Genomic DNA, 27,742 nt, shown 5'->3' with positions numbered 1-27,742 from the left:
CACTTCTGACTGTTCCAAACTAATGCTGCTCTCCATTTTGTGATTTCCCCACCCTCCCCATGAAAATAGCATCCTTTGTTAACTAAATAACAAAGATATGTATCTCGCAGCATGTGCCTTACAAAGCAAGGAGCTTCTCTTCTTTCTTTTTTCCAGAAATCTACAGGGAGTTTAAGTAAGTCAGTAGTGAAGAAGAATTTCAAAGGGTTTGGGTGCGAAGCAGGAAACTGACTCCTTACCATCTCGAGACATTCCCAGGGCAAGACATTTCTGCAGTCGGCAGTGTTGGCAACGATTTCTGTTGGTTCTGTCAATTAAACAGTTTCTCTGCCTTGGGCAGGAGTAAGAGGCATTGTTCTGCTGACTCCTCCGAAAGAATCCCTAGGGATAAGAGAGCAAAAAAGACAGAGTATTATGATGTGCATATATGTACACGCACACACACATAAACAGAGAACCACACAAATTAGTACAATAAACTCTTATTTAGTGCAATGCTACTTATACTATGGCTTTGCAGATGTGTTTGCCTTGTATAGTGAAAAAAAGAACATCTACTTATAATAAGGAGAACTGTGCTTTATTCTGTAAAGAATATAATTCTACTTTGTTAAAATGCAAATAATAATTACAGTTAAAGAATGTATTCTTATTGTGCAATAATGACCGTGCATCGTCTAAGGTTTGCTCCTAGTAGAGGAAAAACTTGCCCGCATTTGTAAACAGATGACTTTAAAGTACTAGTTCTGACTATTTTCTTCTTTTAATGACAGACTGGTAATAACCAGCTTCTAAATGCACAGCATTAGAAGCTGAAGTCTACTGTTCAATTTAACCTGGCAAATGTAAATCTGATCTGGAGCGACCATACACTTCAGGAGTGAAAAGTAATTGAAATTCAAGCATCACAAAAGCACTAGGATTTAATGACTGTATCAAGTAAAACCAACACACAAAGGAGAAAGTAACATCTTTAGTCACTACCATGAGAAAGTAATGACATTTTCCATTTGAATAGAATATAACATTAACCATTTTATCTTTGAAAAAAAAATTGTAGTTATTCTATCTCCTAGAAGGTTTTTCTGACCAGTTTTGGGCTATTAGGCTAAAGATCAGATGGCTAGAAGGAGTATTAACTCATACTTAAGGCCTTATGAGCTCCCAGGTGCTTTGAATTACACCAGGAGGTACAATTTTGGTAGCAATGACATGAAACGGCGGATGCGTCAAGGGAAATGAAACCAGGAGGTGAAGATTAGAGAGAGAAAGCAAGGGGCAGAAGGCATTTTAAAATATTCTTTTATTTCCTGTAAAATAAAGGACAGGAGGAACAGAGAGTACAGAGAGAGAAACAAAGAAGAGAAGTTTATTGGCCATTTTGGCATCTGCAAACAGGCAGCGGCAGTTTCGTGTGGTGGGAAAGCTGAAGGACAGCCTAGCCAGTGCAGGAAGCCATGAGGAGAAAAAGGGCAGAAAGCATTATTTCTGTAGTTACACTACTCACCAGAAGGGAATGATGCCAAAGTGGTTGTGCCTATTTGGGCTGCCCTGCAAGTAGCTCTGAATGGAGCCATAAAGCAAGAGCTGACTTGTGTTATCACTGTACAGGCTGACAGGTGGCAATAGCCAGCATGGGAATCATGGCAGCCATGTGTTTTGGAGGAGTGAGAGTGGGGAAACAACAAGACGACAGCGTCACAGGACTAAATTTGCTTGCTATGGGTAGTCCTGAATTCTTGCTCAAGTCTTGTTGAATCCAATGAGGATGATGTGGTGTGACAAGAAGGGAGAGGATGTCTCACTTGGTGTGTCTCACCAAGGAACACCAGCAGTACTAGTTTCTGGGGTTGAGCATGAAGAGACTCATTTCATCTGGCCTGTTCTGGTTTTATCAGCAGTTATAGTATATTCAAAATCTAAATTAAGTTTTATGATTTGCACTTTTGAGAACATGGATATCTTTTAGAGAAACTCTCTGGGGGGAAACTTACCTGCCCCTGCCTGGCCAAAACTTTCACAAAACTGTGGAGGTGAGTTTAAGGCTAAATGGATGCTAACTGCAGATATATCTGCTTTACTTGCTGTACTTTGCAGTCAATTTTGGGTTTGACATACAAAGGGTTTTCTGGTTTAAAGATCTAGATTTTAGCAGCTCCTAAGTGGATATGGATTTGAGAGAACAAATTAATTAAATAATGTTAACACACACCCCCCCCCCCTTTCAATTTTGTACTCTTTTTCTCCTGAGAAAGAGAGATTTAAATGCTGTCTTACAAAGTACAGGCAATCCTTTAATTTCATTTTTAGGAGATCTTTATATAATACTGGCTATATTTACAGAGAATAATTCCATTTGAGAAAGGACACTGCAGTTCATTACTGAGGAGATATGGTCTCAATGACAGGTTTTGCAATACTCCCAACACTGACAAGTCTTTCTGCATCTTGAACAAGTCAGTTTATCCATCACCAACAGTCAGTCTGAAAGGGGAAACAGTCATGCAAACTACTGCCTAAATCATGACAAAAAGTCCATAGCAAATATTTTGCAGGCAGGAGAAATGATGAAAGGCTTCTCAGAAAAAGAAGGAGTCATGAAGACAGACAGGATGGAAACCTGTCTTCCATTTTCACCCTTTCAGTGATGACAGTGGCAGAGCCACTGTTTTCTTCAGTGGGTCCTGCAGGTTATTCAGCGTATGCAGGCATGCCTGTGAAACAGCAGTAATATTTAAGTTGCCCCTTAAGCACTTCTAATACACATTTGCACTGACATAGCTAATGTAGAGACACAGACTTAAAGGATTTCCTGTCCCTTGAAGTTTGTAGCACTGCCACTGGCAGTACAATCCTTGGACGCTGTGCCCTGAAACACTGCAGCTGTCTGGTGTCCAGCTCAGTGTGTGTGCATGCTTGTGGAGTGGTCCTCACCTCCTTCTTCCACACATGGCCATCCTCTTAATTAATTCAGATTTTTAATGCATTCAGACAAAAGAAACCAGAAATGACCAGTGAGTATGTGGGCTGAACAAAGAGTTATTTAATTGGTGGGCAATGAAGAACAGAGTTGCGCTGCCTCAGACAGTACTTTACCTTAAAACAGAACTCTGACAGACTGCAATGCCTCCCATTGACCCAATGTGAAAACTGACATCTTTTTTCACAACAGGCTCACAAAACCAGATTAGACTAATAGATCTGATACTGCAAAACTGGCACAAAAACAATAGGGTTAAAGGCACTGTAAGTGGAAGAGAAGCTCTTTATCTCAATAAGCAGTCTACATAGAGAGCTGAGGGGTATCATCTCCTCTTGAGGAACAGATAAGGGCCAGTATTGACTTTAATCACATCTACAGGTGACTCTACCCCTAACAGCTCTGTAAGAACTGAATACTGTGACAAGATGCGGTTTTTCTGTTTAAAACATTTTTCTCCTGTATCTTTTGTGCCTATATTTTGAAGGATTAGATCAATTAATCTAATTCTGTTTCATATGATAATTATAAGAAGATGCTTATTTTTAGTCCAGTGTCACTAAGACAGTGAAACGCTGTAAGTTGTTCTGTTTACAATTGTTAACTTTTTGGAAACAAATGTGATATTTCACAATATATTGCTTCTCACTGTGTTGGCATTAAAAAGTTTCTTTTGGGAATGACTGCTCCCAAATTTTCAGATTTTTCAGATGTTCTAAAATTTTGTAAAGCATTAGGCAAACACAGAATTGCTATTTCATTCTACAATTATACACCCACTTTCAAATATAATAGTTTGTGTGCTTCCACATAGAAGAAATTAGAGATGCTGCCCCTCCATCTTAATCATTTCACATTTACAGTCAAAGCTGAAATAGCACCATGTAGTATGAAATTCTGGTTTTCCATGAGTAATAACTCCTGTGATAATAGAGTATTTTGGGGGTGAAAACTGAAGCCTTTTTTCTCTTGGCTTGGGGTCTGATTTGTGTTATTTGAAATAATGCCTGTGATAATACATGAATACAACTAGTATCCTGGAAAAGGTTTTTTTTTCCTGTCCTCCCTCCCCATTTGTTTTTTTAACCTCCAGTTCCCAGCAACTGCCCTGTGTGGGAGCCTATAAGGAAGAAAACAAAGGATCCTTTTACACTACTTATAATGTAAGGCATTTTTTCTCCCAGAGATTACAATTTGCCTGCAGAGAATACAAAGAGGATAAAATAGGACCAAACTGACACCTGTAAGCTTTTAAGATGTTGAACTGAGATACTGCACCAACTTCTAATGCTACACAGGTTGTATAGGAAACAAGAAATCCATTTCTCAAGTCGATTTAAGGTAGAACAGGTGTGACTTACAGTTGTCAGCCTCTGTATCAGCACTTAAACTGCATGAGATGTGGTAAGTTCATGTTTCAAACGGGGAGTTAACTGTAAAGACTACTTGATGAAAAGAAAAGCAACTAGTAAAGTTAGGTATGAAACACGTCTATATCAGCAGGAGGCTTTACAGCCTTTTGCACCACTGCATGAAAGCATGTAAGAGTGTATTATTGTACACTCTTGCCTGAGGCTAATGCAGATGTTGATGACTATGCTGTATTAAAATCTCATACCTTGCATCCTTCACATGTGATGACTCCATAGTGTATCCCAGAGGACTTATCACCACAAATTTTGCATGGTATCACTTCAATTTGCGCTGAAAAAGGAAGCAAGACAAACATTTTTAGTAAATAATTCTATTTAATTTCTTTCTCAAATGAAGATCTTGAAAACTATAGCCAGACATCAGGCAATCTCATCACCCTCCTGACAATATCAAACTGTCCATTTCTGAATGCTTTTATTTGGCAAATTTTAATTGCTTTAACTTATGTAGCTTCTACCATAGCCCACAAAACTTCAACAATTTTAAATATCTCAGGATTAGCAAGTTTTCCCTCATATTCTCATTTCTTGCTTTTACTTGTTAATTTCATCATCATTATTGCTAATGACAGTCATCAGGGCTCCTAAATAATTATATAGATTGTTCTTGGTTACTCATTTCAAGTATTTATAACTTCTCACTTTGTAGAATTACATATAGTATTGATGAATTTTGACACATTTTTCAAAGCAGTAAAGGTGATGAAGTTTTCACGTCCTTCAGATTATGGCTTCAAGACACGCAAAGATACCAATCCCACTGGTAGAGCTAAGTTTGCAGGCGATTGCTTAGTATCTTCTCTTTTAGCTCCTTGTTTCAGCACAGGGAGGCAAGGCCCACAGCAGCCAGTGGCTGTATGCTGGGAAAGGCATGTATTATCTGAAAATGTTTGAATATGGATATGCTTCAGATCCTGTTATAAACATTAAGGTCATTTAATTCAGAGAAGGAAAACATATTCCTTTTTTTTTTTTTTTTATTCCTTCATATTTTTTTGCTTGCCTCAACTGCTTTGAATCCTTTGTGCATTTCTTTTACGACAATGTAAAAGCTCAAACTCTGAAATGTAGGGAAGGACTGCGTCTTTATTCTATTTAGATGCGCTGTGAATAAGTGGAAGATCTATTTGTTTTCCTTTCAGATATATTGCCTCTGATCAGGCACACTTTTAGCCAAGGCTTAGGCAAGCAAACCATTTTCAAATTGCTTCTAATCCAGGATGATTAATTTTATTGTATTAAATAGTAATTTGTTGCTAATATATTCTGGATGGAGACACCCCAGAACCAAAATATTTCCTGTCTTTTTATGAAAGTTCATATCTAGAAATAAAATTTCATTATGTCATCCACAATTCTGGGGTAAGCTTCTGTATCCCATTTTGTTTTCATGAACTAGGCAGTGGTAGTTTCTTTCCCTTCTCAAGAAACCAATATACATTAGTTACCCAGACATGATAGATGCATAAAAAAGAAGGCGATTCCCTACAGAAAAGCATCTACAGTTCCTCAGCAATTTTGCCAGGTTATCTTGCTCAAAAATTCCTATGCCTTATCCCTGTTGAGATAATTAAAACATTTAAATATATGCCTCCAGGTACTGCTCTGTGAGAGGCTAGTTTGAGTAATTGCTCACAGGTCTCTGCCTGGAATCATACAGATGAGAAAGGCTCAACTCTGAGACCACACACTGCTTTATGTTGACAAGCCTCAAAGACGTGTCAATGTCGGAGGCAAGAACTACAGTTGGGAATGTGAGGAAATCTTCAGGAAAAGCCAAGACAAAGGAATAAAAAAAACCCAAAACCCAAACAATATGAAAGCACTTTTAATGTGACTTGCATATATATCTGCAACTAAGAACGGAGTACTAAGAATGGAGACAGAAGAATTGACCCTGTGACACTTGTTGCATTTAGCACAGTACTCATTTCTGTGAGCAATCAATAATTCCATTCATGACTTGCAATGATAAGCACTATGTTCATGGTAAATATCTATAGACCAGGTCACTAAATACTAAGGATCCAGGTTGCAATGAATATGAAGTAAATACTTTATAAACTTACGACTCATCAGTTAATTCAAACCCTTATTCAAAACTAACCATTCTATAAATTAGTAAGTACACGATCTCTAGGAAATTGCTTCCATGCCTCCTTAGAGAGCTCACAGAAAAGACAGTATCTTTAGGACACAGAAGGCATTTGAAGAAGTTTGGAAAACTAAACTCTGCCTAATGTCTCCAAGGCATTTCTTTTTGTTCATAAAACAGCAGAACGATTTAAGGATTCTTAACAGAAAACTTGAGTCATTAATTGTACAAGCCAGATGAAAAAGAAGCCACTGTATTCCCAGAAACCTCTTGAATTACTGTAATTAACACCCAGTGTACCAGGTTTCTTTTGCAGATTTAATGATTGTCAGAGGCTACTACACCTTTTTCACATTGCATCTTTGATCAGCCACATATAATTTTCTGTTATTTTTCTTCTTCCCTTCTCCTCTTAAACCAACAAACAGTTTAGGGACTTGTATATCCTACCTTCATAGCTATTATAAAATAAGTATCTTGCTTTGGAATCCCTTACAAGTATAAAATGCACTGATTCAGTACAGCTACCTCAATATTGAGGCAAAAAAGTAATGAACTAATAATAGTGGGGTATCCACCATGATAACTTTCAGCAGCACAGGAATAGAACTTATTTTTTCCCAATGTAGTAAACATGAGCAAGGAATAAGAACAAATCTGCTTCTCTCCGCTTTTAAAAGACTTCTATTTGCATTCCTACCCATCAACTTTCAAAGTGCAAATACAAACAATGGTGCCTGCCTGTTTTCACGCAATACCACAGGTCTCAACTGTCCATGTGTCCAATTTTTCAATAACCATGTTCAGTTTTTACCCTGTCTTGACATGTATCACTTGATAAAGGCCTGCAAAACCACCACCCTCCTAATGCCTAAGAAAAAATTTATAATGTTTGCATACATGCTCCATTGTGATTGCTCCTTATCACCCACTGAGCTTCTCTCATCAGTACCACAGGATCATCCTGTCTCTCTGCAGTATTAATCTCTTATTTTATACTTATGTTTAAATTTCTTTGGGGTTCAGATCTGCCTCTAGTTTAATACGACACCCTACAAATTAGAGTGATGCAATGGTAATTAATTCTACATGACTAGCAATAATAATCCCCAGATGCTGAGTTTACCACCTGGAACCTAATTCATTCTCTTAGGACAACAGGAAAAAGGCGGAATTCTATTAAGGAAGCAAATGCAAAATCACAGAATCATAGAATCGTTAGGGTTGGAAAGGACCTTAAGATCATCTAGTTCCAACCCCCCCTGCCATGGGCAGGGACACCTCACACTAAACCATCTCACCCAAGACTCTCTCCAGCCTGGCCTTGAACGCCACCAGGGATGGAGCATTCACAGATTCCCTGAGCAACCAATTCCAGTGCCTCACCACCCTTACAGTAAAGAACATCTTCCTTATATCCACTCTAAACTTCCCCTGTTTAAGTTTTAACCCAGTACACCTTGTCCTGTCACTACAGTCCCTAATGAAGAGTCCCTCTCCAGCATCCCTATAGGCCCCCTTCAGATACTGGAAGGCTGCTATGAGGTCTCCATGCAGCCTTCTCTTTTCCAGGCTGAACAGCCCCAACTTACTCAGCCTGTCTTCATACAGGAGGTGCTCCAGTCCTCTGATCATCCTCGTGACCCTCCTCTGGACTTGTTCCAACAGTTCCATGTCTTTTTTATGTTGAGCACACCAGAACTGCACACAATACTCCAAGTGAGGTCTCATAAGAGCAGAGGATCACTTCACAAGGGCAGGATCACTTCCTTCGACCTGCTGGTCACACTCCTTTTGATGCAGCCCAGGATACAGTTGGCTTTCTGGGCTGCAAATGCACACTGAAGCTGGCTCATGTTCATTTTCTCATCAACCAACACCCCCAAGTCCTTCTCTGCAGGGCTGCTCTGAATCTCTTCTCTGAATCTCTGTGCCTGGGATTGCTCCGACCCAGGTGTAGGACCTTGCACTTGTCATGGTTAAACTTCATAAGGTTGGCATCAGCCCACCTCACAAGCGTGTCAAGGTCCCTCTGGATGGCATTCCTTCCCTCAGCTATCAACTGAACCACACAGCTTGGTGTCATCGGCAAACTTGCTGAGGGCGCACTCAATCCCACTGTCCATGTCAGCGACGAAGATGTTGAACAAGACCGGTCCCAACACCGATCCCTGAGGGACACCACTTGTTACTGGTCTCCAGCCAGACATTGAGCCATTGACCACAACTCTCTGTGGGCGGCCATCCAGCCAGTTCTTTATCCACCGAGTGGTCCATCCATCAAATTGATGTCTCTTCAATTTGGAGACAAGGATGTCGTGTGCTGAATGCTTTGCACAAGTCCAGGTAGATGACATCAGCTGCTCTACCCCTGTCCATCAGTTCTGTAGCCCCATCATAGAAGGCCACCAAATTGGTCAGGCAGGATTTCCCCTTAGTGAAGCCATGCTGGCTGTCACCAAGCACCTTGTTGATTTTCATGTGCCTCAGCGTGCCTTTCAGGAGAATCTACTCCAAGATTCCGCCAGGCACAGAGGTGAGACTGACTGGTCTGTAGTTCCCCAGGTCATCCATTTTCCCCTTCTTGAAAATGGGGGTTATATTTCCCTTTTTCCAGTCATCAGGAACTTCACCTGACTGCCACAACTTTTCAAATACGATGGCTAGTGGCTTAGCAACTTCATTTGCCAGCTCCTTTAGGACCTGCAGATGGATTTCATCAAGTCCCATGGACTTGTGTACGTTCATATTTTTAAGATGGTCTCGAACCAGATCCTCTCCTACAGTGGGCCCAAGGTCTTCATTCTCACAGTCCCTGCATCTGCCTCCCAAGACTTGGGTGGTGTGGTCAGAGCCTTTGCCAGTAAAGACTGAGGCAAAGAAGTCATTAAGAACCTCAGCCTTTTTCAAATCCAGGGTAACCAGGTCTCCTGAGAGCTTCTGGAGGGGACCTACGTTGTCCCTAGTCTTTTATTCGTCACGGACCTATAGAATCCCTTCCTTTTATCCTTAACACCCCTAGCCAAGTTTAATTCTAACTGGGCCTTAGAATTCTAACTGGGCCATCTCACACATTTGAAATGAACACTTAGATAGAGACAAATATGTATGTAAAACCATCTTCAAACCAAAAATTTGCTATTTTCTCAAATGCTGCCCCAAAAGGTATAAAGAAAAAAATACATTGAGCTGGTATTTGTTTGTTTGTTTTTTTAACCAGCAGAAAAGTTTACTCACAGGCACAAAATTCATTATCTTAAAAGTAGGTAAATCTGGAAGGAGTTATACAGTTAATCTGATAAATTCCTCTTGAAACAAACAGGAGTCAAAAAGGGAACTAATGTGTCTATTGTGTACTTGTGAGGAATGCCACTCTGATGCATATGTTGTCTAGATGCATATGTTAACTAGAAAAAAAGCAAAGGTCAATCTGCAATCTCAGTTTAACATCTGAGGAACTTTATTTGGGTGAGACTATAATATCCCAGGCCTGTAGCTCTGGTTCCAAGGGGAAAAAAGATTTAAGCTTTCGATATTTTAGTTCTTGATCAAAAGAGATACTAAAGCATGCTGGGCATGAACTTTGAAGAAGAACTCCTCTTTCTGATTTGTTGCTACAGGAGGGATTGCACTTGGAAACTTCAAGGCTAATCAGAGAACTCACAGAAAATTAAAAAAAAAAAGCAGCTCCTTCACCTTCCAGGGATTCCCATCATCCTTAAGCTGGAGCTCTCTGAGAAATGCTAGTAGATTGATGCAGTTCACTTTCATGTTTGTATCCCTAAGTGATTTCAAATTAAGTATACTCAGCATTTTTATCTAGTTGCCAACTCTGCTTTTTTTTATCCTGGCCTCTGTGAGTAAGGGAGGCTTCTTCCCTTGAACTTTACCATCAGTAGAAGTTTCCACTTTAAGTTAGGCTGCAAAGTAGATCTTTGTAACTCCCTTACCACTGCATTAGATATGCTGTGGCTTCACAGCAAGACTTCAGGTGCTTTGCATTTGTATTTAATACCTGAAAATATACAGCTGAGGATACTAGTTATGTTTTCAGCCTCTGTGAATACCTCATGCAGTGAGAGCAACATAGTTAGCAATACCTCAGCAGGCTAATTAATGCTAGCTAATGTAAATTAATGTGTCCTTAGATATATCTGCTGTTAGCCATACCCCAAATGAGACAATAGAGTAAGCAGATGTGATGGAATTCACCCAGGAAAATATTTTCATAATATCTAAGCATTTTCACACATGATACACACTACTTTGTGAGTCTGGACCCTGGACTTTGGTAGAACTACAAAGACTGACAGGTCCACTCTGCCCAGGGCCCTATCTGCATGTGCAGCAAGGCTGATGATTCCCAAATATGACAGTCATACAGCTCAGGGGCAGAGATGTACTAATTCCCCAGAAGCAGAAGTTCTTGTATATCTCTATGTCTCACTAGGCAAACACAGTAGATTTGATCTATATATGATCTGTAAAAACTTGTCATGAATTTCAAGGTAAGTGGTAGCCTTGGAGGCTGGATACTGAGAAATCTGATAAATTATTGCTCAAAATAGAAGGATGATAGATTACTGCTAAAAAGATTGTTTTTGCCAGAAATCCACGCAGTTTTTAGGTCTGATTTCTTTCATGGTCTCACAGTTTCAGTAGATTTTTTTTAGCTTATAATCAATGCCACTTAAAAGTTTTTTTTTTGTGACATACTTTCTTTTCCCTTCCTGTTCCATGATTTTCCAATGGGGAAAAAAAAAATAGCGCTGAGCTGTACAATAATATTTCTTACAAATCAGCTCTGCCCTTTATTGCATGGTAATTCTAAGGACCGCTGGAAAAAACCCTTTTAAAACCTCAAGATTTTTTTGATGAAAATAAAAGTCTTTATGTGCATAGTTATTGTGTGCATTTAAAATTCATTTTATTTCTAAAGAAAAAGTAAGATCAAACATTAGAAATATGCATTACAATGCCTGTAGACTGATGAAAAGTTTCAAAATTGCATGTTATATATTAGCCTTTTTGCAGGTTTTACATACAAAGGAGATATGTTTATATCAGTACTGTAGATATATACTTTGTAAGACTTTTAGTAACATTTTCATGGCCATAATAACGTTTGCAGACTATTCTCAGAAGCTTTGAAGCAGACAGATGAAGTAATAGTTCAAATGATTATGACTGCTCCAGAGTCAAAAGTAACCTCCAAAGTGCTCATACGATCTCATCTTTTTGTATCTTACTGTTGCATTTTGGAACAAGTCTGGAAAGATTACTTGCCTTTACATTCAGCATAGGAGGTGAAATTATAGGAAAAAAAAATGCGTGCAGTAGAACAATCTTTTCCCGTCACAATAAGAATGGAAATAGGAAAAAAATGTTTTTGTTCACATGCCCTTTCTTTCCTTTGTGAAGTGTAACTACAATAGATCTAGCAGTGTTATTTAACAATTTATGAATAGTAAAAAGTTGCTATGCTTATGATGGTCCAAGGATATAGATGAGATGAGATTTTCAGATAGATGAAATATCTTTTATTAGACCAAGGGATACATTCTTTAGAAAAGAAACGCTTTTGGACCCCTAGGTTTTTATCACACCTTAGATAGGAACAAAGGACTTCAAGATTAAAACAGGTTAAGAGCTGAATTTCATTATGCTAATCAATTAGAAAAGCTGCAAGATTTGCAAGGCTGGATGATTCTCTGTGGTGCAAAGCTAGTTGTGAGCAAGAGAGCCATAAAAGTCTTAAGAACAGTGACCTGATGCTGTGATATAATTGATATATGCTTATTTTTGATTGCCAATCTTTTTTTTTTTTTTCTGCAGAAGTGATTATTTTAATGAGTTAAAAACATTCATAAATTAACAGAAAATCTGGATATCCAGGCAGTTATCACATGAACTTTCATGGACTACAAATAAAAGCTATGAAGGTTTTTTTTTTTCCAAGAATGGCAAGCCAACACTCAGTGAAACACCAGAAGTTTAAGAAGATGCCAAAGGCACACAGATTGCTACCTAGCAGCTTGTTTGTTTCTTTATTTTGGACAAGACAAGAGTGGCTGAAGTGCATAAGAAGCACAACCGTTTAAGGCTGTCGACTTTTGTGGTAAGGTTCACGAGCAGGGAGAGTAGCAGAAGAGAAGCAGAACTGCCTGTACCCTTTGCAGGGCAGTGATAGCTAAGGCAGGCAAGTACAGCCTAGTGTTCAGATCAAAAAAAGACAAAAATCAGCTCCTGGTCAGAATCTATGGCTAAAAGGTAGTCACCTGAAAAACTGTGCTTGATGAGATCAGAAAGGGGCAAAGAACCAGTAAACTTTGGCATTTCACCTAGAACTCTCTAAATCTGTAGGAAAGCACTTTTGTTGCCTCTCAACATGGGCTTCTCTATATTAACCTATGAACTCTTTCCCCCAGTGATTCATATGCATGGAAATTATGTGTGTAACTTCAAAGGATGGTGCTACAGTAAAACAAGTTACCACACAACAAAACCAGGTTGCCAAACCGATGATTTGGGCTCCATAGTTCAAATCAGAGAGATTTAATTAAATTCTCAAAGCCATATCCTGGGCCCCATAAAGAGCCTTATTCACAGGGGAAGATTTCAGTGTATAATAAATGCAGAATTATTACTGTACAGTTTATACTTCCCTAAAAGACTCAAGCAATGGTTCTGCTGATACTGCACACTTTCCCTAAAGAGATTATTATGGTAATCCAAAATATTATACTACCCAAGCTATCTTATATTTGAGCTCATCAGATCCAATGTTCTGCAAATAATCTCTAGCAGCTTTACCTAGTGTTTATATAAGCTGGTCAGAATGGCTATTTGAGCAGTGATGACCATGTTTTCTATGGAATTCTCTACACAGTAAATGTGCACTTGCTCAAAAAATAGAAGCCTATACAGAAAATACATCGCACACACAAGGTTCTTTCCTATGAGAAGTACATTTCGTGTTTACTCTGCATACCTATTTGTCACAGTATGTGGATGTTTCACTTAAATGATTACAATATAGTAGGCATTCAGCAGGACAAATTCTTTTCTTCCTTGCTTGTCTTTACTCAAGAAAGCTACTCAGAGTGAGCCGAGTGTTTCTAAATTACTGTTTCCTGGTAGACAAGTAGTCATGGCTATTTATTTTTTAATCTCTTCTGGATAAATGGATTAAGGAACTTTGGAAATGAAGAGCCCAGATAGAATGATAAATATTTGCAGTCCATTTTGCTTTTTGAGAGCTGACTGAAGTTGTCACATAGTACTCACCATCTCAGTGGGAATTCTTTGTTAGATATGCATAGGTCACTGCTGTAAGTTACAAAGTCTAGCAGCATAAAGAGAGATGTTGCAGGAAAAGGCTCTGAAGACCTGTTTTTAAGGCTGTGGGCTCACAGATGACCTTATCTTTCCTCACACCCAACTGGTATTATTGTTTGCTGGAGTGGCGTGGAAATGAATTTAAAACTTACTTCAGCTTGCAGTGGAAGGAAGGTGTACTGCTTATTCTTAGCTCTCCCTGTGCTAGCACCCCCTTCTCTAGGTCTTTGCTAGTGGACTACAGCTGCAGCACATGCACAATTCTTGTATCCTTCTACTCTTCCCCTCCTACTGTTTTCTTCTAGTGTTCCCAGTTTCCTATACTTCCAGTAACACTCAAACCCAGAATTTGATGCAAAATCATCAAGGGAAATGAGGACTGCTGCAAAGTTCAGATCTGCACACAGAATGAGCTGACAAGCAGCAATTCGGGGGTATTCATCACTCAGTTGCCACTAAACGGGGCCTGAAGCCAGTCTACATACAAACAGAGGCTTCAAGGATAATCCTAATTAACTCATCTTCTACAACTGTCTGTTTTCTGAACTGCTTCTCAAGCACTTGCTCCAATAAAGGGAAGAAAGTCTGCACCAACAGCTGGGCTAGACAGCTGTTAAGAGACAGCAAAGGCATGGGTGTTAGTAATGCAATAGTACAGTGTATGATTAAGGACTTAGAAGCTTTGTTTAACCTGTGAATACACATAAAATAAAGGTCCTGGACCTACAAAGAATGCACCTTCAGAGAAAAAAACAACTGGGTCAGATCCTTCTCCTATTTTCCCACCTGTTTGTTTTTTTTCTTTTCCCAATATTTATATTTAATGCAAAAGTTATCCGCAAAACATTAAATACTCACAGAATTTTAAATGCTTTCTCCTTCTGGAAATTTATAACATAACAGAATCAAATCATTTAGATCTCTACTTCTGAAAATTAGTAAGTAGCACACTGCTAGAACTGAATACAATTAAAAATATGATAGAAAAGTCACTAAGTGATCCTTGGAATGGGAAAGTACTTTCATATAAGTGAGTTCACCATTCAAATAGCTGGTTGTTTCATATTCTTCTATTTCTGATTTTATAGAGGTCTCAATATGTTCTACTTTCTATAAACGAAATATTGGAAGAGGAAAGATGGGAGGTTGAGATAAAAAAAAGTCCAAACCTAACACATACACAATAGGAATAATTAAGGCCATTTTTAAGATTTCTAAGCCATGTTTAAAATGTCATCTTCACTAGGAACAAAAAAATCAGAGTCCAGAAATCATTGGACGGGCATACATGAAATGTCTAATAATTTCATATCTTGTGTGCATCTTTAAAAAAACAATTTGATTTTATTTTGTAACCATTTTTACAGCTACCTTAAACATTACTTCTAGGATACTGTACCCAAAGATGGCATATTACTTTACAAGTTTTGAAAATGTCACTTAAAATGACTTAAAGGCAATTTTAAAACATACTCAGTGGTTACTAATAGCTTTTGCAAATGTTGAAAAATCTTATTTTCCAACTTTTCCCTCTCTCCTACACATATTACATTATAGAGGAGATACAGAAAAAAACTGTCACACCTCACAATGATGTGTAACTACAATATGTTTCATACGATAAGCATTCTGCTGCGGAAATCACATATAAAATAAAATGTTTCTTTTGCTTTATCAGTTAGCCCAATGCCTTATTCATTAAAATAACATAACTGATTACTTATAACACATCGCTGCTATTAGCAAAACTCCCTTCTTTATTTGAATATGCATCCCTGCAAGATTGCTTAAACTCGTAATTACATTAATTGATCATATCCTCAATTTCTCCCAAATACTACATACAATTTTTATAGTTGTATCATTTGCTGTGTCAGGTAAATGTTACATTTCTGGAGATTTAGTCCTGGGAGTTTTCTTTTATCTCATATTGAAAATAAAGCACAAAAGGTAGCCCACCAATAAGCAGTGAAGAAGTATATATACTCTTGAGTCACCTGAAGATGTACATTTAAGTAGATTAACTACTCCTCCCAACACTTACTACTCTTGTTTTGTGGAATGTTTCTCATTCTTTGAAATCTCTGTAAATCTATTCATCCATGCTTAATTATACCATTTTCTGAGCACCATATGCAAGTTGTCAAGAAAATTTTAGCTGATTTGACTATTACAAACATATAGTATGATTAACAATACTTTGGTGAATCACAGGGCATGATACAACTTAAAAACTCAAACCATTTTAGTAAACTGAATATACTGTATATTTGCAGTCCTGATAAACCACTAATTAATGCAGCTTTTAATGTATGTTTTACAGTTTAAAGCTTCTTGCCAAAATAGGTAACTGTAATGCTCAAGGAAAAGTTGAGAGGGGAGAATACATATGCTCAGTTTATGTCTTAATTTTTATTAATGAGCATGATTCAGTACCAAAACCCTTTTTAAACATGGTTTCTGCCCCTCCTTCCCCTTCTGTTTTGGGATTGTTTTTTGTTTTTTTCTTTTTCCTTTTAAGACAGAAAATCATCAAGCTGGTTTCCCAAGGGAAAGAAGGAATAGGAAAATGTTTTTCTGCAGGTACATATTTTGGTTCTGAGCTTAACTAGGTAAGCTAGGAGTAATTCAACACACTCAAGTAGAATTATACCATGGCAGCAAAAAAGAGGATCTAACTAGCATTGTCTGGGACTTTATGTAACTGCCATTATAGTCAATGGAATAATTTCCCATCCGCTTTCCTGAATCACTTTCCTTACACTACCTTCCCCCATAAATTAGGCACAATATAACTCCTACAGTGTAAAAATGACAAAAGACATAGGCAACAATAAATAAGAAGAGTGATTTCAGCCTGAAATGAGTCTGAAATCGTCCTAATGTTCTCTTCTCAGAGCTTTTCAAATGTGTTCATATTTTCGATCATCAATATGGATTTTCACTTTGACACATTTTTATTTAAAATCTTTGCCCCATCTTTTGAAAAGCAATCAAATCAGCTGGAGATATTCTTGGATTTGCATCTGTTACTGTCTGAAATGTTATACTTTTCAACTGTCTACATACCAATTTAAACTGCCATCTTTTAACACAGTAGGAAGAATTAATCTTTAGTAAAACTCCAAGTGCAGTTTTCTCAAAGATAGATTTGATATAGCATGTTTAATATTTCCCTATTTATTCTTCATTGGAATACCTCATATTATTAAGAAAGTGAAGAAGAAAAATGTTTCAACTCACCAGTTGCATCAGTTTTTATTCTGGGTTGAATATCACACATTTTGTTGTAAATAAGTAAGATTCCTAGGAACAGAACAGTATTCTTCCTATTACCCTTCTTATTCACAGTTACACCTGTGCTGTTGCAAAAGTGGAGTCTCAACAGACTGCATTAACAAGATTAAATGGAAGAAGTGATAAAGACACAGGCTGTTCCATTTCATTAAGGAAGGGAGGAAGACTGCTGGAGGAACTAAGTAATGAAACATTTTATTTTGATACTGTAAAATGCACTTCTTATTCCAGCCCAATCATTTAAAAAAAACACTTTTTTTCTGGAAGTTCTGAAAATAAACCTCAGCTTTCTTTTACAATCAGTTAATTTTTTTTTCAGATGTGTGTAAGTAATGGGAGATTAGAATGATAGATTTGAAATGAGAAATCTTATTTTACTTCTTTTCTTTAATTTATATGATATTTTACAGCTAAAACCCCGCCTTGTGAAATAACACCTATATTCTACCTATCTGCAACCAGAGCAAAAAACTCAATTTGGTTACAGTTTTTTTTTAGACTCAATGTTAAAAACCTGACTGAACTAACTGTCCCTGTTGGACAAATAATGTTAAAGGAATATCAGCTGAATCCCAGCTGCCCTTATTTTTCATGGCCAGAGGGAATTTAGGAGAAAGATCTCACTATGAAGCTCTAACAGACTTGCTCAGATTCTGGAACTACTATTTTTTTTTCCCCTTAGGCCCCCACATTGGCTAGAATTGCATCCTCATTCACAGGTTACACTTGAAAAGGCATGCAGTGGCTGTCATGGTACAGAAAAACACAAAACACCCCAAATTTCACAACAGGCTTTCCGTCAAAAACAAAACAAAGAAAACAAGACATAAGAAGAGAGCACTTTTACAAGACAGCTAAAACATTAAATGCAGTGCCTCTCACTAATTCACTTTTCCCTTGGGAGTCTTTGCGGGTTTTCTGTGCTTGGAGAGAATTTCCCTCACCTCCCCATTACGCATTCCCAGGCTTTTTTTGCTGGAAGAGGTCTGCAAAGTTGATTTCCAGGTAGCCATTCCCTATTAAACCATTTTCTCACACCCTAACTTTTTGCATAAAGTAATTATTGGAATAAGAGATGATTGAGATTTTAACAGTTCTGTCCTGCTAACTCTGCATATTCATTCCCTTGGGACTTGTGCCAAAGATAAAACAGACATGACTTAAGTTTTAAGATGCAATGAGCTTGATACATACAGAAGACTACTAATCCTACATACTATTAAAAAAAAAAATTAAATTGCTATCATCTCAGTGACTTTGCATTGAATGCCTGTTCTGGTTAAATACAACAGTTGAGGAATTTTCAACAAAAAAAAACAAAGAAATGATGCACAGGGAAATATTAGGGGACAGTTCCAAAATTTATGAAAATAAGTAGAATTATTGAAGATTAGGTGAAGTACAGAAAAACAAACAAATACAAGACCTGGGAATAGGCAGGCTGAAAAATTTTTTTTTTCCAATAATGAGGAAAACATCATTGAAAGCATAATAAGAAACAGGATGACTTAATTACTAATAATAACTCATTTAAATCTGCGTAAACATTGCACAGCTATTTTTTTCATGTCTGTTCCTAGAACCAGTCACGTAGGCTACATGTGATCTTGTGGGATTATAATCTTTAATGAGGTCCCAAACTCTTGGCGTGCTGTATTTCAGATGAATAAAAATTCCCTGGCTTGCTAAAAGAACAGGAATTGCCCTCTCTTTATTATTTCATAAAGGGAAGCCTGTGATGTTATGGAGCATAATTTTTGTTAAACGGATAAATAATTGGTGTATAATTTTCCTCCTGTTGCAACAGCATTTCATTCTGCTGAAGAAGTGATTGCCTAAAAAGATTTTTAAGTCTTACTGTTTCATAATATATTACAGTTCCCTGTTAGACACACCATCTTCTTCTACACAAAAAAAAAAACAGATCCAAGAAATGACCAACAGAAATGACCAACATTTAAGGGTTCTTTTTCCTTTTTTTCTCTCTCTAATCTGTGTAACTGAAAATTAGTTCTGCATGAGTCAGAAAGAAATCAATAGATTGTTGCCAAATATTACAGACCCTTCTGATGCAGGCATTAGTCACAAAATGGTACTGAGCAGTGATTCCAGAGGCACTGGCTTTCAAATCAAGGATGATCACTTGACTGGCAGCCTAATAAATCACCCTAAATGTCCTGCAGGGTGTGTTCTGCCTCTACAGGCATCAGGGCAGGCAGAATTGGATGCAATGTTTGCATTTTGTAATGAGAACACAGTTCAGAAGAAAATGGCAGTATTTAAACTCTTACAAAAATATCATGATAAGACAGTTTTCAATTCAAAGTTCGTATTTCTAGAAACATACCCCACTCTCAGCTGAAAAAAAGATGATACTGAGGAAGAATTACAAGAGCTGAACAAATATAAAACAAAAAACTCCAGTCATCTATAGCACATAGTAAAGCAAGCTTTGATATCAATGCATTGCTACCTGTTTTCTGATCAGAAAGCTGTCTCGTGAGCTGGCTTAATAGCCTGAACCAATGGACAATCTGCATAAAATGGGCCATCATGCACTTTCTTTTTAACTGTTTCAACACAAAGAGGTCATAGAACCATAGAATAGTTTGGGTCGGAAGGGGCCTTTAAAGGTCAACTATTCCAAAGCCCCTGCAATGACCATGAAAAGGTTCTATTTACACATTCATGAAAATATGTTGCCTATGTCCATTTCTGCCTGATGATGTTCAACAGAACTAAGATTTTTTTCAGTACGATAAATATTTTTAAGACCAAGAAATGGAAGAGTCTGATGCTGATAAATGCTACGCCTTATTCCTTAATGTTCTGACAGTTTATTCTCTCTTCAGTCTTAGCAGCTTTTAACATCTTCTAACACAGGCAGTCAGAGGATTAATTACAGAAAGGAGGAATGTAAACAATTTACCCCAGTAACTTAGACAGAAAAAGAAACTATAGAAGTTGTTTCACAGAAACTGATGATTGCACTACAGTTAAAAAAAAAACAAACCAAAAGAAAAACCAAAACTACCAAAACTGCTCTCCTGAAAAGACAAAGGCATTCAAATTCAGAAAGGTCATCAATTGGATATTACAGGTTTTTGTAGAAAATACAAATACTCAAGGATATGGTCTGCTGGAGCCATCTGTATACTTTGATAGCTTCGGCTGTTCTAGGTGATAACTCTGGTGAAAATGACTTTAGCTAAACCAAGGGTAATATGGCCATTGCTTTAGAGACTAGCAAATGTGGAGATTACGAGGGAGGTACAGCGGAAATAATTTCCATTCAGTCACCTTACTCTTGTTAAGAGCAGGCACCAAGTGCATGCACAGGCAGGAACTTTCGTCTCTCCTGCTGTTCTTGCATTTTTATCAAAAAGCACCCAGCCATCTGGGGAGTAAGGGTAATGAAAAAAAGAGCGTGTGTGCATGTGTGTGTGTACAAGCAAGACTGTACTGGCTCAGAACCTCATTTGGTGTGAACTGACGCAGAGCTGCCAGTGAAGCTGTGCCAAATTACATTAACTGTAAGTCAGGTCCTCTTCTCGTTTATTCCTACGTTACATGACAGGTGAAAAATAAAGGAGAAGAGTGTTATTTAAGAGACTACAGGTAACTTTCACTCTCCTCCTGAGGGCTGCATGCGCTACACCCTCTTGGTCTTGACTGCCAGAACTATAGGAAATTGAGCTTATAGGTTGTGGCTGTGCAGCTGCAAAGAAGGTGCTTGTTCTTTCATTTTAGGAAGCAGGTAGTGTCCTTGGGGAATGTTATGCGAGGAACCTTGCTCTCTTTTGATTTTTATATTCTTCAGCCATGCAAGCTCTGACCCACCTTGCAAATATCCTTTTGGATGTTGGCCTTCCTCCCTTGTGAATACTGAACAGAAAGAAAAGTCTTGCTGCATCCTGAAATATTGTGATCTGTAAATCTAAGTCTCTGCAGCCCTGGGGACATTTCAACAATGTGAATCAAGTTCTATTTCACTTGTAGGGTAAAGATACAAAAATGGTGAAGCTACCTCCCAGTTTAAAGAAAAATCAATACAAATGTATCAAGAATCCAGGTGCCTTTATCAGGGTTGCTATATATTTGGATCTTCTTTTTTTTTTTTTTTTCTTGTGAAAAGTAACCCTACCAGACTGGGTGAAGGAGAGCCACGAATGAGAGAGCGCATGCTCCAGAGGTATATTAGTCCACTGTGCAGTACATTTTAAGTTCAAAGACATCAGAAATTATAAGAAAGGCCAAACTTTTATGTGCAGAAAAGAAGGATTTTTGGAAAACCTTGTAACATTAAGGTGACAGACTTCCTTTGTTGGTATGCCCTCTAGCAGCTTTGAAAAACACTGAATGAGTTTTAAGAACTGAGGACTAGATGGTTATCCATAGAAAATTTGAAGAAAATGATGGACATGTAGGAAATAGTAACTTTGAATCCAATTGAAAGTGCTGACCTCAGATTTTTAGCTGGTCTATTATTATACTTCTCCATGGAAACTTACAGCACCTGGGTGACTTGTTCTGAGTGACTTTTTTTATCTTACCACTTCTTAGTTCACCTTTAAGGAGTGACAGACCCTTCTCAATAAAAAAGTCACATCCCTAAAAATGATGCTCTATGTCCTTGGCATATGCAAAAGGACTTGACAGCTAAATCCATTCAGAAGCAAGTCAGGTATTTTAGACTTCTACAGTCAAGATGTTCACACACCATTTAATCAGACTACCGAATTTTTGCTGCAGGAAACCACTGATTTTCCAGAACAATTATCACTGTTCTCATGATTTTAAACTTCATGTGTCACATCTCACACATATCACGTCTCAAGCATCAATCTCTTGCTCTGGTTTTTCTAGCATTTGAGTAAATAATTTGTCATCAGCTGATGTCCGTGGAACTATTGATTATTTACTTACTTGTTACTCCAAATACCATGAAGATGCACCTAACAGGGCTCTTTTGGAAGAATAGTGGTCACCTGTAATACTAGAGCAATCAGGTGTACTTTTGTTATGCCTGAAGATTATCAGAACTAGCATCAAAATTCGTATTAGGTTAGACACAGAGCACTCTCTTCTACCCTGCACCCAATATATCATTAATTGCTGCACTTCTATACAAAAAAATGACTCACTCTGCACTCAGACACATTTCCAAAGTTTTGAAGCACTGGACAGTTTCAGCCACATGCTATGTTACAATCTTCATTGGTTGCCTAATTAATTGATATTTTTACTATGATTAAAATATCCAGCAAATATTCTCTTAATTATAAATCACCTTCAGAGAATTAAGAATACTGACTGGTGCTTTCAGGTTGAACCCACAGCTCTTAACAACTCACTATTTGCTTGATAGTTTGAATATGAATTACATAATTCGGCAATTTAAAAGTAGATTTATTTGTCTGCGTAAGATAAACAATTACATGTCTGAAATTTTGGCCATTTACAGAAATTATTTTATTATGATGGTTGCATAAAAAAACTCACAGTGCTTCCTGTCATGAGCCAAAATATAATTCTGTGTTTAATGTGTATCTTATTGCCCTTCCTTTTCCATCCTTCCTCAAGATCCTGGGGGCTGATGGATATCATAAAGAAAGAGTCCAGGCTCTTCTGGACTCTTGTTAGAGTAACACAAACTTAACTCTGGTGGACTCTAACTCAACATACATGCACAAAAGCTTCACAAGAAACTTGTCAGCTGAACTGCCATACAAACACAGGATGGGGACAGAAAATAAGATTTTACCATATTTTTGTGGCTTTGTTGCTGAGGTTCAACAAACTTGACAAGAATCAAAGGTTGTCTTTTTGTGGGTCCCAAGCTTACGAAGACTTATTCTCTTGTTTGTCTACATTTCTTTGTAAACTGGAAGAAACAGCAACCCTGTGAATACTGAAGTGATTCGTTAAGAAAAGTAGCCCCTACATCTTGAAAATAAACTCAAAGCAGAAGGATTTAAGTGAGTTTGTTAATTAAGCAAATCATATCAAAAGGAAATATTTTCAGGAGTTTTCTGCTGTGTAATGCAAGCCTCAGTCTTCAATACTTTAAGCAAAGTATGAGCTGAAACCTCTTAGTTTTACTTCCATAAGTTACTGTGACTGCACTCAGCTTCCTATAATGTATTCACTGTAAACTCTCTGGATTACAGTCTGTAACTATAATATCTAGTTGGAAACTGAGTAAGATGGGACAATTTACCTGGCAAAGACCACGATCACCTTGAGTAAGTTAGTGAGACCAATGTAACTATAAATAGTTTAGTCTGAGACCTCTCTATTTAATGTGAGGAAACAATAAAATGTCTCTGGCACCTCTGAATTAAATATATCAGCAAATGGCATTTGATTGGCAGCAATGCTGCTTCTGAACTGTGCTTGTATCATGTCCCTTCAGTCTGCCAAGCCCAAATATTGGAAACAGTAGGGTAAAATTACAAGCACAGCAGCAGACTGTGCTTTTGACAAAATGAGTGCTTTTAAATCACCCCTCTAAACACTGCTGCAGGCTTCTGTTTCCAAGTGCAGCAGTGAATAATAGATGCAGAGGTCACAAATTTAAAAATAAAGAAAAAAAAATATTACTAACTAAACATCATGTCCGTTGCAGAAAGAAGACATGTAACTGAGAGTGAGCATGAACCACCCAATGTACCGTGCTGCTATTTTAGATATAAGTAAGATCGCCAAGCATAAGACAAAATTTCTGGCACTGTCAGTGAAAGTCCTCTAGGAAGGCATGAATTGGAGTGGAGAAAAACTGCAATCAGTATGACAGCTTTATTCCAACTTAGTGACATGAAAAAGATATTCATCCACACTGAGATATGTTATGGTGAGATCCAAAAACCACAAAGAACAAAGGCTCCTAAGGCTTTGGTGCTTAGACACCTGTCCTCTAAGAGCAATTTGATTCAAAATGGGATTATTAAACCTGTATGAAGTGCCTAAATGCTTCTACAGCATATAGGCAGCCCAGTGATTTGCCATTGGACCTGACTATCTGTTGACTGGTCACACATAAAATTTGGAGAAAAGCAGGAAGTATCATAAGTGTCTTTGGTAACCTACTAAGGGAGGTTTTGATTTTGAAAATGTACTAAATTTCCTTCTCAAGAGCAACTAACCAATAAAATTGTGCTAGTGCTATCAGAATAGAGGGAAAGCACGGAATAAGCTGTTCTTATACAATCATTGGATATACCAAATGTAATATTCTGCTTACAGTGATGTTTTTGTCCCTCTGCCCAAAGCACCTGAACATTTTTTCTGACAAACCTTTAATGAAAATAGCTGTAACTTCATTAAGGCTAAGAGGGATACAGCTTTTCCATCCTAGCTGTATAAAACAATTTGTTTGTTTTGTTATAGCTACAGGGTAAAGGAGAAGCTGTTTGTAAGTCTGTGTTTAACAATTAGTATTTGGGACGTGGCCACGTCTGAGGCAAAGTACAGGATCTTGAAAGCCTCAAACAGCAGTACAGACCAAGAAATGCAAAATGTTCTAGCCACACAGAACTTCAGGGACATTTAGTTAATTAAGCAAATGCATCTGGTGTACTAGGAAATATATGTCAGAACACTTTCACAAGATGCCGTGAGAGCCCTCAGAAAGAGCCCCTCACCCCTTTCAGGAACTGATAAAGCCTATCACCATCTACAGGATAAAAGGAAAGAGCAATATCAAATGAATCACAAGTACAGCTTCCTGCCATGCTAGTGAAATAATACATCCTTGACAGAAGCCTTTCATAAGGCCATTTTAAAAGAAATGAGAACAAGCTGAAAGGAGAGAAGAGACCTCCAGCAGAACAGTGGTGTTACTGTAATTTTTTTTTTATCACTGTCACACTGCTTTGTCATTAGGTTAGGTGTGCTTTTCTGGCTTCCCCTTCCAGGAGCTGCCAACTAATTTAGAGAAATGATATATAAACCTTTAACATCTACCTCTTAGATTTTAAAAAAAACAAACCCACAAAATAAACAAAACTAGGGACAAAAAACCGATCCACTGTTAGTCAGTTTCATAAACATACAAAATGTGGAAAGAGGATTCTACGTTTGTGAGCTATGAAATATAACTCCTCTTTGCTGGTATGTTTTGATTGTTCTTGAGAACAATGAAAGATACAGCCTCTGATGAAGACAGTGAAATGATTAGATGCAAATTTGTTATCTCCTAATGAGATAGGATAGCTGATGAAATCTAAGAATCGAGTAAGAAAAGCATAATGAAAAATATGTTTCTTGGAACTTTTAATTCTGATAATTACCTAGACAAGACACATCTACTTATCTAACTGAAAGATTTTATAATCTAACTGCTGAGATCAGGAATTTAATTGGCTTTTATAAATTAAATGAAGGGTACAGCAGAACAGCCGTATTTTTCAAGATTAAGTACTAAGGTACTGTCTGTTGTATTCCATATATAGCCATACTACAGGTGTCAGAAATGGTATTGCTATTAAAAATGTTTTAATGGTGTAGTATACTCAAGTCTGCCTAAAACGGCCTTTATATCATTTTTTTTTTCTCTCTACAAATGCCCTTACTGAAGGAGGAAAAGTGTGTAACATCTACCCCTTTGCACAGCTCTCATACATAATGCAATTACTATGATTTTCTGCACCTCAAAAGTGCAGCCATTTCCCATAACTACACAGAAAGAAAATGACCCGAATTCAAGTTACTGTACAAGAGACAGACCTTACTAACATAATCCTTATTACTTAAGATGACAGTGAATAACTACAGACAGCATTAGTATTTTCAATATAGGTGGTTCTATGTTTGATTATTAACCAACCCTACCTCGTGTTCCCTTGGACACTAATGACTTCTGGTAACGTGATTCAGGAGATCTGAGAAAAACTGTAATATTGGTCCCATCAGGAATTACCTACCTAGGTAAGGGGAAGAAAATATGCCACAGATATATGCATAACTTCAGCCCATGTTAACATTTTATTTGCTGTAGCTTTAGCTGTTAAAGTGAAGAAAGCAGAAGAAATGTAATATCCTGCAGCATTTGGAGCTTTTCCTGTTAGTTTCTTACCAATCATTGGTAAGCAAATCTGGCATTCAGACACAAATGTTTTGCTTTGTAAAAAATGCTGGAAAAACATTATTAAAAATGTCAGGAAAATTGTTGTATCGGTAAAAATTGTAAACATTGACAAAAAAGGAAAGAAAAGCAATTTAAAGCAGATGGTTCTCGATATGTCTACCTGAAACTTTTTGTAACAAAGTTCTCCCTCCGTCGATCTAAAGCTTTAATTGGCAGACAGTAAAGTCTGATGGGAAAATAATGGTCTTTTAAATACCTGGGAATGAAAAGCAAATTGAGTTAGCACAGTGTAAGAGGCAAGTAATTACATAACGTCAATCCTGTTTTATACAGTTCAGTCTTTAAACAGCATGCAAAGAAAAGACATGTCTGGGAGAAAATATGAATCTCCTTACTTTAAGTGACTCATGTGCTCTTTTTCTAATAAGAAGTTAGGGCTATTACATGTAACAGCAGGCTCTTTGCTTAAGGGTTTCTCAAATGCAGCTGTTGCTGCTGTTAGCTTGTGACTATTTAAAATTTCCTCTGCCTCTTGTCAAATCTAAATGTCAGTCACTAGCTACAACAGTACAAGTCTTCATTGGGCAACTTCCAAAATGATCCTCTCCACAGAAAAAGCTTCTATTATCTTAGCTAAAAGCTCCCACAAAAAGTAGCCATAAAGTTAAAACACTGATTGACATTTCAAGAACAGATACTACGCAACTGTATATTTTCATTGACATATTTAATAATTTCCTAAAATGTAAGTAAATCAACTGAAAACAAACAAAAAACAGGAGTTTTAGATGGCTCCTGCCTCACTTCTTCACTGATTCTGCACTTCTCAGTTTCTGATGTCTGCTGTGTTTGTACCATCACTTGGCCTTATGCCACATACTTTGCTTTAGCAGGATTTCACCTAACAGACTCAACATGAGAGAAGGCGTCTAGAAAAGGGGGCAAAAACTGACAGGAAGCCAGAACTCAATACCAGATGTCAGCTAATTTTTCTAAGCAAGACTGTCATGTACTCTAAATTTTCCAGGAAATATTACCTATTAGTTTAACCTTGAGTAGTTTGCATTTGCATTGTCCCAGGTGCAAGGATTACCCAGCAGCAGTCACTCATCTCCATTCTATACAGGAAAGAGAAGATGATCCTGGTTCACAGTGGTACAATTACTGGAGCAAATTTTGATTATGTGCAAAGACATGATCTCAGAATCCTTTGTGTAAGTAATGCACCCAGATATATTCTCAATAGGATCACAGACACTGAGCTGATAAAGAAGGAATTGAGAACAGCTATTATTATCATGATTTTATTTTATTATGGGCCTCCACTGTTGCTCATAGCAGGGTGAATGCAATTAAGTTATAGTAACGGTACTGGATATCCCAGAAGATTTTAACCTCAAACCACTTGGCTTCCTCCCAAAAGCGAAGGATTGCATGTGTCTCCAATTTAGGTCCGTGGTTAATTTGAATCTTTTCTTCTGTCAGGGTGCCTACAGGCAGCTAGAAGACAA

At 37.6% G+C, this 27,742-nt stretch overlaps 1 protein-coding gene across 1 annotated transcript in view; it reads right to left on the bottom strand.

Annotated features, from left to right (window-relative positions):
• Positions 1–27,742, bottom strand: part of RORB (RAR related orphan receptor B) — a 130,190-nt gene that overhangs the window by 31,553 nt on the left and 70,895 nt on the right. Inside the window, exons 2-3 of the mRNA XM_061470823.1 lie at positions 4,599–4,684; positions 240–381 (exon numbers count right to left, since the gene is read on the bottom strand). Of these exons, the coding sequence (XP_061326807.1) occupies positions 240–381; positions 4,599–4,684 (228 nt within the window). The remainder of the gene's footprint in view (positions 1–239; positions 382–4,598; positions 4,685–27,742) is intronic.

This window comes from Pezoporus flaviventris, unplaced genomic scaffold (assembly GCF_033815535.1).
Source record: "Pezoporus flaviventris isolate CSIRO_AGI_PZ_B2104156 unplaced genomic scaffold, CSIRO_AGI_Pfla_v1 ptg000064l, whole genome shotgun sequence".
In the NCBI taxonomy this organism is placed as follows: Eukaryota; Metazoa; Chordata; class Aves; order Psittaciformes; family Psittacidae; genus Pezoporus; species Pezoporus flaviventris.
The sequence above is the reverse complement of the archived record's forward strand: the minus strand, read 5'-3'. Positions and strand labels throughout refer to the sequence as shown.